The sequence below is a fragment of the Lupinus angustifolius genome, chromosome LG08 (genome assembly GCF_001865875.1).
Source record: "Lupinus angustifolius cultivar Tanjil chromosome LG08, LupAngTanjil_v1.0, whole genome shotgun sequence".
Classification (NCBI taxonomy): domain Eukaryota; kingdom Viridiplantae; phylum Streptophyta; class Magnoliopsida; order Fabales; family Fabaceae; genus Lupinus; species Lupinus angustifolius.
The window spans coordinates 17,489,393-17,499,855 of NC_032016.1; the positions used below are offsets into that span (position 1 = coordinate 17,489,393).

Below are 10,463 nucleotides of genomic sequence, written 5' to 3' on the forward strand. Positions count from 1 at the left end.
AACATTTTACTCACTTAATCGTTGGAGAACCTTTTCAAGTACCTCTCTCGGCGGGTCCATATGCTACTCTGGACAAGTCATCTGATCTCCTCCATTCTACCGGGCACTCGTTACCGACCATTCCTCCTAACATAAAAGAATATTGGTTATGTTTATGGATTACCTACAATATGGTGACCACCCATAACCAAGCCGAACCACTCAGCACAAATATTCCCCCAAACCATGACACTTCTTCCATTGACCCTCCAGCACTAGTACATCCATCTCAACAAGCCATCCAAAGTCATCCCCCAACCCTACCCAGAAGCACCTACTACCCAACAACTCCTCTAAATGATCCAAACTCAAGGCCGATCATCCAACGATAGGCCCAACTGTTAGCCGAGCTTCGCCAACACAAGCCTGAACCTAGTAATAGACCCTCGCGAGTACTCCACAGTCTGCTGAAGCTTCTAGGCTCATAGCTCCTCCAAACATAAAAACCACCCAGATAACCCATCCCTCTAACTACAACTCCTTATGAGCAAGACACCCTTTCACTAAAGAAATCATGTCATCACCATTCTCTAAACATCCAACCCGCCCAAACAACATCGACCAATATGATGGAACCACTGACCCATAAGATCACTTAGACGACTTAGTAGCAACGGATGAGGCCGTGACAACCGCTCTAGTCAGAGAAAGTGAAGAAGGCCAGCACCCGGTATACTTCACCAACAAGACCTTGTAGGGTCTGGAGCTCAGATACCAGAAATTGGAAAAAAATCGCTTATGCCTTCTTGGTGGTAACAAGACGGCTATAGCAGTATTTTAAATCCCATCATGTGGTGGTCAGAACCAATCAACGCATCCGCCAAATCCTGCACAAGCAAAAGCTAATCGACCGAATGATCTCTTGGTCTATTGAGCCCTCACAATTTGATATAAGGTACGAGCCCAAGACAACTATCAAGAGCCAAGTCTTGTCCAATTTTGTTGTCGAGTTGACCATGCAACCCAATAGCCCTTGGCAGATATGGACCATCTACGTCGATGGATTGTCCAACCCTCGAGGTAGTGGAGCTGGTATTTTGCTGGATAATGGCCAATCGGTGACCATTGAATACTCGTTGACCTTCACTTTTCCTACATCAAACAACCAAGCCAAGTACGATGCATGCATTGCTGGTTTACAATTGGGCAGAGAGGTCGGAGCAGAAAAGGTGTCCATATGCAGTGATTCCCAACTCTTCGTGACTCAGATTACGGGTGCCTACCAAACAAAGGATATGTTATTGGGAAAATATCTAGCCATGGTTAAAGAACTAATAGCCAAATTTGCAACAGCCTCCATCCAACATGTCCCAAGGGGACAGAATGTCCGAGCGAATATCTTATCCAAACTAGCTAGTACGAAGAGTCCGGGCAACAATAGATCGATGGTCCAGGGAACAATTCTATGACCTAGTGTCATGGAGGTTGAACAGATATAGATCCCAAACAACTAGACTGACCCCATCATCAGGTATTTGCTCAATAATGACCTCCCCACCGACCAAAAAGAGAGGCAGAGGTTCCTAAGGCACAGTTCATGGTTCACAACAGTACAAGGTTGTTAATATCACTGAGGCTCTTCTACCTCCATGCTTAAATGCTTCGGCCCCGATAGGGAGCGATACGTCCTCCAAGAGATTTATGAAGGAAGTTTTGGCCACCATCTCGGCGTAGTATATTTGGCCAAGAAGGTGCTCCGAGCAGGGTATTATTGGCCGATCATGGAAAAAGATGCCTATGATTTAACCAAGAAATGAATACCCTGACAGTTGTTTGCTGATCTCCCCAAGGTCCCGCTTAAATAGCTGACAACCACTATGACCCCATGGCCATTTCGTAGATAGGGTATGGACATCTTGGGACCATACCCACCAGCAGTCGAACAACTTAAGTTCCTAATAGTAGCAGTAGATTACTTCATTAAATGGATCTAAGCGAAGGCCTTATCCACTATCACGTCAACCAATAAGAATTTATTTATTAATGTGAAGTCACAAATTATATCCTATTAGGAAATGAACATCTAATAGGAATGAGAGATATGATAAATGAGTTATATTAAAAATCATTTGACATGCATTACATCTCAATTCAAACAAAAGATATTAGATTCTAGTTTGATTGAATTAGACATTTAAAAAGTTATATATTAATATCAAACAATATGTATTTTTTAAATTAGATTAAATATGTCAAAATTAAATAATACTTTTTAATATTATACGATACGACCTATCATAATCCATATACCGTTTAGGGCAAATTTGTGTTACAATTTAATATATAAATTGTATTTGAGCTTTTTAGCTCAATCCAGTTTAACCTAAACCCTATACAGAATAACTGAAACCTGTACACAGACTATTTTGACAAGTCTTAGGTATAAATATGAGGTCCGATTAGCTCCTTAACAAAGAAACTAAACATAATTGCTAAATAATTGAAGTATTCTCTTCATCTTAGAACATAGAACTACCTAGCATCAATTTCCTTTTTTTCTAAGGAATCCTAGTTAGCATACCAAAACACCATCCTAGGTAGAGAATTACTAAAATAACAACCAACTAAAACATCATAAACTAGAAAGAACATGAAACATGAGAAGGAGAACAAAGTCTTCCAATTTAAAATGCGATCATCAAGTATCAGTTTCATTTCCTCTAAAAGAAAAAGAACTCCCTTACATTAGTTATTATTTTTTAACTACTCTTCTGTGCATATAAATCAGGAATGGGTTGAAAAATTAACGAAACTATACGACTATTGATTTTAGGATCTTGTATAGTATGGCCATCTCCATGCTGATACATGCACAGTGCCATTTTTGCAAGGTTTATAGCAACATCTATGAAACTTTCTGGAAAAGAAGAATTACAAGCTTCTTCGTTCATCTTCTTCCATGTTGTATGCATCATGGATTTCATATACTCACATGCCTCTTTTTCAGAAACTCGAGTTTCATTCATGTAGCATTGAATTGACTTGGGAATATCGCCTGTTTCCTTCTCACGCTAAAAATTAAAAAGTAAAACGATAGGTTAAATAAATAAATAAGAAGAAATGATAAGATAAATGTTGAATTAGTGAGAGAGCATTGTAAATAATAACAAGAGGAAATATTCACTTCCGTCTTTTATCTTTTTCGATCTTACTAGTTTGGTCCATTAAAAATTGAAAATCCTAAAATAGTTCAAATTTTTTAAATTTGGGTCAAACTAATTCTATTTTGCATGTTTTACAACACCTAATACTGACTATTTTGACAAATAATTTCACACACATTTGAAATTTTGTTTAGTTTTTTAATTTTAGAGTAATCAAAATGGTAAAATCTAAAAAAGTGTACCTTGTATGTTCAAGGTCATTAGCAATGCGTAAAATCATTGCGGAAAAACGAATTATGCTGGAGTGTTCTTTGAGATAGACGAAGTCCTCATTTATGAAAGAATGTGGAACCAAAAAGTAAGCATCAGTAAGTGTAACCGGTGCACTTATGGAAATCCATGCATTCTCCATGTATTCTTCAAGGCTTGGTATATATCCATTATGGTACCATTTTGCTTCTATGAAATATGATTTACATAAATCTGTCCACTGAAAATTTCAGAAGTAAAATGAGTTTAAAATATTTTTGATTAATTGTACAATATTTTGTGCATATAAATTTAAACCAAATTGAGATTATTCAGAAGACAAAAGAAAAAGAAGAAATTCCTTACTGCTTCCTTTAGGTATGGAGTGATGTCACAACCATTCTCTTTTAGGATTTCATGGCCCAATTCATTGACAAAGTTATAGAGTGCAAGAAAGCATATTTTCATGTAGTCTGGGAGATTATCAATAGTTTTGGGATCCCATCTAAAATCACAAACTGAATATTAATAACTATGCATTGATGTTGCTAAAAGTTCAAATAAAATTGGAAAAAAAGTATGAAGAAGCAATAATGCTAACCTGTCCATTGCTTCGGTGAAGAGTTGTAATTCTTCAAATGTACCATACACATCATAAATATCATCAATTGTAGTTATTAGGGAATTGACTTTTGTTATGACTTCTCTGAAATTTCTAAAATTTGGCTTAAAATTTGTTCCAACTGTCCAAACATAATTCTGTACCAACCTATCCCTAGTAAAACTCAACTTCTCTGCAAGACCAATTCTTTTCCACCATCTAAAAAACAAAACTTTAAGCATTAGTAAGAACAAAGTATAAATTATAAGAGGTATAAATGGTTTTTTGGGTTCCATTAACCGTATAAGCAACTAGGTACAAGATTAAACATCCCACGTCAAAATCATTATTGAATTATGGAAGGTGATTGGTCATTTTTCAAACTTCTAGTTTGAGATAGGAACAAAATATGTTGTTCTAAAACAAAATAATGTTGTTCCAAACTTGCATGTTGCTTATGTTTTGTTAGTGCACAAGCTCATCATAGGACCAAGTTGGATCCTAGAGCAAACAAACGTGTATTTCATAGTTATAAGGAAGGAGTAAAAGGTTTTGTAGTCCTGATTTAAACACGAAGGCTCTAAATGTTAGTAGAAATGTTATATTCTATGAAATTGTGTTTCCATATAAACCTGCTAATGAAGCAATAGACTCTCAATTAAATCACCCTGCTTCTGTTAGAAGAAGCAATAGAACAACAAGAATACCTACCTACCATCATGATTACCATTGTGCTCTTTTAGGTAACAGTAATGCTCTTAGGACTAACACTAAATATCATTTGTCATCCTACTTAAATTATGCAAAGTTCTCAAAGCATTGCAAAACCAGAACTTTATCACTCACTGTCCAACATGAGCCTAAAACCTATTCTCAGGCCATCAAATCGACTCATTGGCAAGTTGTCATTGATAAAGAGCTTGCTGCTTACAAGAAAATAAGACATGGTTCTTAACTGATTTTCTCGATGACGAAGTAGCTATTGGATGCAAATGAGTTTTCAAAATAAAATATCAGGCAAATGGTAGTATAAAGATATACAAAGCAAGACTAATTGCAAAGGGATACACTCAGACTGAAGGAGTGGGTTATTTGGAGACTTTCTCCCCTGTGGCAAAAATCACTAGTGTAAGGTTACTTCTATCTTTAGTCTCTATTCATAATTGGCATTTTAAGCAACTAGATGTTAATAATACCTTCTTGCATGGTGATTTAATAGAAGAGGTTTATGTGATTATTCCCCTGGTTTAAAAGTTGATAAGCCTAACCAAGTCTATAAATTAGAAAAATCCTTATATGGATTAAAACAAACTAGTAGACAATGATTTGCCAAACTTTCTGCTTTTCTTTTAAAACAAGGATATCACAAAGCTAAAGGGGATCTCTCCTTGTTCATAAAATGGTTATCAAAGGAACTATCACAACTATACTTGTATATGTAGATGATATCATATTAACTGGTAATAACATTGCTAAGATTAACCATCTCAAGCTTCTACTGGACAAGACTTTCAAAACTAAATATCTAGGGGACCTAAAGTACTTTCTTAGCTTTGATATTGCTAGAAATAAGTCTAGAATATCTATTAATCAAAGAAAATATGCATTGAAAATTATCTCTGATGTTGGTATGATTGGCTGTAAACCAGCTTATACTCATGTATACCAAGATACTAGTGATCCTTATCCTTATCTTGCTACCTATATAAGGTTGATTGGTAGACTCATCTATCTCAATAACACAAGGCCTGATATGTGTTTTTCTGTATCACAATTAGCTCAATATATGGCCGCTCCTACTAATATCCATCACACAACATCATTAAGTTTTGAGATATCTAAAACGATCACTTGCTCTAGACTTGTTCTTCCCTTGTGATTCTTCTGTTCAAATCAAAGCTTACAATGATAGTGACTAGGCCTCATACCCAGACACAAGAAGATCCACATGTGGCTATTGCATATATTTGGGAAAATCTTTAATTTCATGAAAGTCCAAGAAATAAAAAACTGTTTCTAGAAGTTCTTGTGAAGCTGTGTATAGAGCAATCATTGTTACTACTTGTGAGATTACTTGGATAACATATTTACTGCAAGATTTGTAACATGCTTATTCTTTACTTGCTTTATTATATTGTGATAATCAGTCAATTATTTATATTGCTTCTAACCCTGTTTTTCATGAGAGAACCAAGCATATAGAGATGAATTGTCATACAGTAAGGGAAAAGTGTGCTACATGTCCAATTAAACTCCTACCGATACCTTCCAATCTTCAGCTAGCAAATGTCTTGACTAAAGCTCTAGGAGTACAAGACTATGTCTCCATTCACTCCAACTTGAGCCTCATCAATATATATGCCCCATTTTGTGTTAAAATTAAGCAAGGAAAGGTGCCCAAACAAGTTAACTTACTGGTCAATAAAGTTGGTACTCATGCGTCAATAAAGGGCCATGATGCACCAATAATCGCCCATGGTGCACCAAGGCTTAATCTTGATGTGCAAACTTATGACTCAGACCGTGTACTTATGCAGGCCAAGGTTACTGATGCATATGTTGTTATTGCAAACTATCTGATTGAGGGAGCTGGAAATGATGCTAGGACTCTGACCGAGGATGAGGCTAGGACTCTAACTGAGACTGATGTTAGGACTCTGACCGAGACTAATGCTAGGACTCTGACCGAGGAAGCCAAGGCTGGTGCTTGTGTAGACCATATGCACCTAATCAAGTCAAGGCTTCTATGCACTATATCATGTGACCGTATTATCTCAGTCACGACCAAATAAGCCATGCGACCGTATTATCTCGGTCACGACCAAAGGCACATCTAAGGCCACCTACCAAGTTTTCTTGTTCACGATTTTTCCACCAGGCCACACCAGGCCTAAGTCACTTGGTGCATCAGAGTTATTTTGCTTTCTTTCCTTTGTTACTTCTTTGTGTTGGGTTGCCATTCACAACCACCATTGTTTCTCATTCATCAAAACACCATAAGCTTCTTCTCTTTTCATACTTGTTATAATAAGAGGCACAATGATGACAAAAATACCACACTCATGGGTACCTATAATAATAACTTATGAGTATGGATGGACAAATACCATAATATCCTTCCACAAATACCCAAAAATTAATAAATTTATTTTTAATAGATATTTTATATCTTATACTTTTTTATTACTTTAAGATTATATATAGCCTGTTTTATTATTACATCCTAATGTTTTATAACATTAACTATTACAAATTTTTAATTAAATTAGAAAACCCATAAATACTTGTTACCCATGTTACCCACATGAGTACCAAAACAATGTAGGTATCACACATGTACTAGTTAACATATTTAAAATGTTAAATAGGAATCATTTAGAATGTTAAATAGGAATGGAAAAGTGAGTTGGTAATTATAATTAGGATCAAGCTAACCTTGATGTATACTTCAATTCTTCTTGGTAGATGGCTTGAACAATATTGAAATCCACTATAGCTAACTGAAGTATAGCAGGACTCATGTTTTCCCTTCTTCTATAGGCATCAATGAACCATCGAGCCTCCCATCTATCAATTCTCCAATGTAATGGAAGTTCCAAAGCATGACTTGTTAGGAGTGATAGGTGGTTACCTTTATTCTTTGTCAAATATTCTTTCAGAAATTCCAAGGTGAAATCTCTTGCTTTATTCATTATAGTTTCATCTTCAAATGAATGAAATGTAGCTTCGTATAGTGATAACATCTCCTTAGCACCAAAAGAGTGGCATTTCTTGAAATTACCAGCTTCATCTAGAAAGCTAACAAAAACATCTGCAACAATTTAGCAAATAAACACATATACATATTAGATTGTGTGACAATATTAAACGAATAATAATAGAGAAAAAAATGAATGAATTGACTGTGTATGAGTTCTATACATTACCACTACATTATCCGTCATTCATATTTAATCATTATTGACTCTTCAAAAAAATAATTCAAATGAATGATGGACAATTTAGTAACTGACACGGTGCATAGATATTACACTCATAATATTATTTTCTAAGTACAATATTGGACCCCTTCAGAAGTTAAAAAACCTGTAGATATATTATAACAATGTTGTCTTAAGAGTCTGAATTCAAGTGCTGTGGCATGTAAATTCTTCTCCCCTTTAGGTGTATCCATGTTATTAATTCTGTCCAATATGTTCCTTATTTCGTTGATAAAATGATAAGCCACTCCGAGCCTTTGAAGAACATCAATAAGCTCAAGTTGATCAACATGATTTACCACTTTGGAAAGCATGATCCTAATTTCTTCCCTTAGCATTCTACTTTGCTCTTTGTATGATTCACCCTGCATTAATTTTAAGTATCCTGAAATAGATAGACTTAAACAATTTCCCAAAATAAATATATAAAATTGAGACCGATAATAATGAGTTTAATGGATGTGTATTGATGAACAAACATCTAGTGTCATAAATCATGTGATCTCATTGTCTCACTCAATAATAATGAAATAAAAACAACAATAATAATGAAGATTTAAATTTTTTAATTAATAAAACATTTTTCATTGATATGAAATATCGTATGAGATAATATTTTGGATGATAATTTAAGATGTTTATTACATACACCAGCTAATTAATATTAACTATTCAATAAAAGTTTGATGGTTAATATTGGGTACGTAGAAAATATATAATTAATGCATGGTTTGACAAATATAACAGATGAAGAATGAAAGCTTGCCATATATTCACTACTCAATGACTGAATATAATCATAACTCCAAAGTGAAGGTTGAAAATTTGCAGATCTACGTGAAATATATTCACGACTATTAGCAAAAGAATTGTTTGATGCCCTGCATTGAAATGGCTTGCTTGCTATAAATAGTGATTTTCTCTCAAGTGGAAGCATGTTGGTGAAACTATTTGGGAGTGAAGCAAGTTGTAGAAGAGCCATATTAGCAAAAAATGTGAACCAAAGTGATCAAAAGATTGTGTGGGAACCGTTTGGGAGAACTAGCACCACTCCTTTATGAGAAACCAGACATTGGATAAAATTAATCTATACATAATGTTGACAATTACTCTTTTAAACATTTAAATAGATATATACCACAGATACTGTTTGTCCAACAATTAATTCCCTGCCTACTACTTCAAGGGTGGGGATAATGTTTAGTATTGAAGAGTTCAGGAGGAGGATTGAGACACATGGTAGAAAAAGCCATTTCTCAACGGTGTCTCACTCCTTATCACGAGACAATCATATATTAACATGTGAATAAAATAAAAATTTTAAAAGTAAAAAGTAATAAAATAAAACATTCTGATTGGCTTGAGACATGAAGTGAAATATCATTTGGGACAGATGATCTTCACAGTAGAAAAAAAGTTAACGACCGTGATTTTAAATAAAAACAAATTAAAATTAAAAAAGAAACTTTTTCCCTCTTCATTGACACTACAGTGCTTCAATGAGATGATTCCAACACCACTTTAATCACATACTTGAGTGATTTTTGTTTTCCCTTTTTTAATAAAAAGAAAGAGAACATGAAAATAAAAGACTTGTAAGTCTTGTGCTTATTAACTTAATTCTTGTATTCCCTTTTTATACATAATGTTGGCAATATTTTAAAATTTTAAATAGATATATCTCAAAGATAATGTCTTTGTTGAAGGAGATCTATGTTTCATTCCCTATAATCCCCACTGTTTAACTACATAATTGAGTGATTCTTGTATCCTTTTTAAATAAAAAAACAGGAAAACAAGAAAATAAAAGATTGCGTAAGTCCTGTGCTTAATACACTTAATTCTTGTATTCCTTTTTTATACATAATGTTAGCAATTATTATTAATTTAAATATTCAAATAGACATATATGAAAGATAATGTCTTTATTGACGAAGAACTACAATTAATTCATGATAATCCCGGCTACTCAATCATATATTTGAGTATTCATGTTTTCCATTTTTTATAAAAAAACAGAAAACAAGAAAATAACAGATTGTGCAAGGCTTATGCTTATTACACCTAATTCTTGTATTCCATTCTTTATGGTAATTACTCTTTTATATATATATATATAGGATTTACTAACATGATCCCACCTCATTTTATGACGAAACATATTAGCAATGTGTATCCTTATATTGTGACAAAAATATCCTTAGTTGCTCAATTAAAAAGAAGACACATGCTAAGATTATTCTAGTAAACAATATTTATTAAAATAAAAATTAACAAAATTATTATCCTCTCCTCCAAACCTATCTCATTAACAAATTTTCTACTAATGTACTCACAGATATCTTATTACATCTTTCTCTCAATTTCTTCAATAAAGGTTGGATTGCTCTATAATTAAAATTAAAAGTTGGATTGCTCTATAATTAAAATTAAAAGTTGGATTGCTCTATAATTAAAATTAAAAGTTGGATTGCTTCAATAAACTATTAT

The 10,463-nt window shown here is 33.9% G+C and overlaps 1 protein-coding gene across 4 annotated transcripts; it reads right to left on the reverse strand.

Moving 5' to 3' along the window:
• Positions 2,659-9,099, reverse strand: LOC109355249 (myrcene synthase, chloroplastic-like). Of its 4 annotated transcripts, XM_019598298.1 has the most exons (7): positions 8,740-9,053; positions 8,080-8,341; positions 7,429-7,804; positions 3,994-4,212; positions 3,759-3,897; positions 3,386-3,633; positions 2,926-3,050 (listed from the first exon to the last, which is right to left on the reverse strand). In XM_019598298.1, the coding sequence occupies exons 1-7, from the start codon at positions 8,953-8,955 to the stop codon at positions 3,002-3,004; spliced, it is 1,509 nt and encodes a 502-aa protein (XP_019453843.1). In that variant the 5' UTR covers positions 8,956-9,053; the 3' UTR covers positions 2,926-3,001. The 4 variants fall into 4 exon arrangements, with proteins under 4 accessions (XP_019453842.1, XP_019453841.1, XP_019453844.1 ...); XM_019598297.1 differs by lacking the exon at positions 3,386-3,633 and having other exon boundaries at positions 2,659-3,050; positions 8,080-8,338; positions 8,740-9,099; XM_019598296.1 differs by lacking the exon at positions 3,386-3,633 and having other exon boundaries at positions 2,659-3,050; positions 8,740-9,055.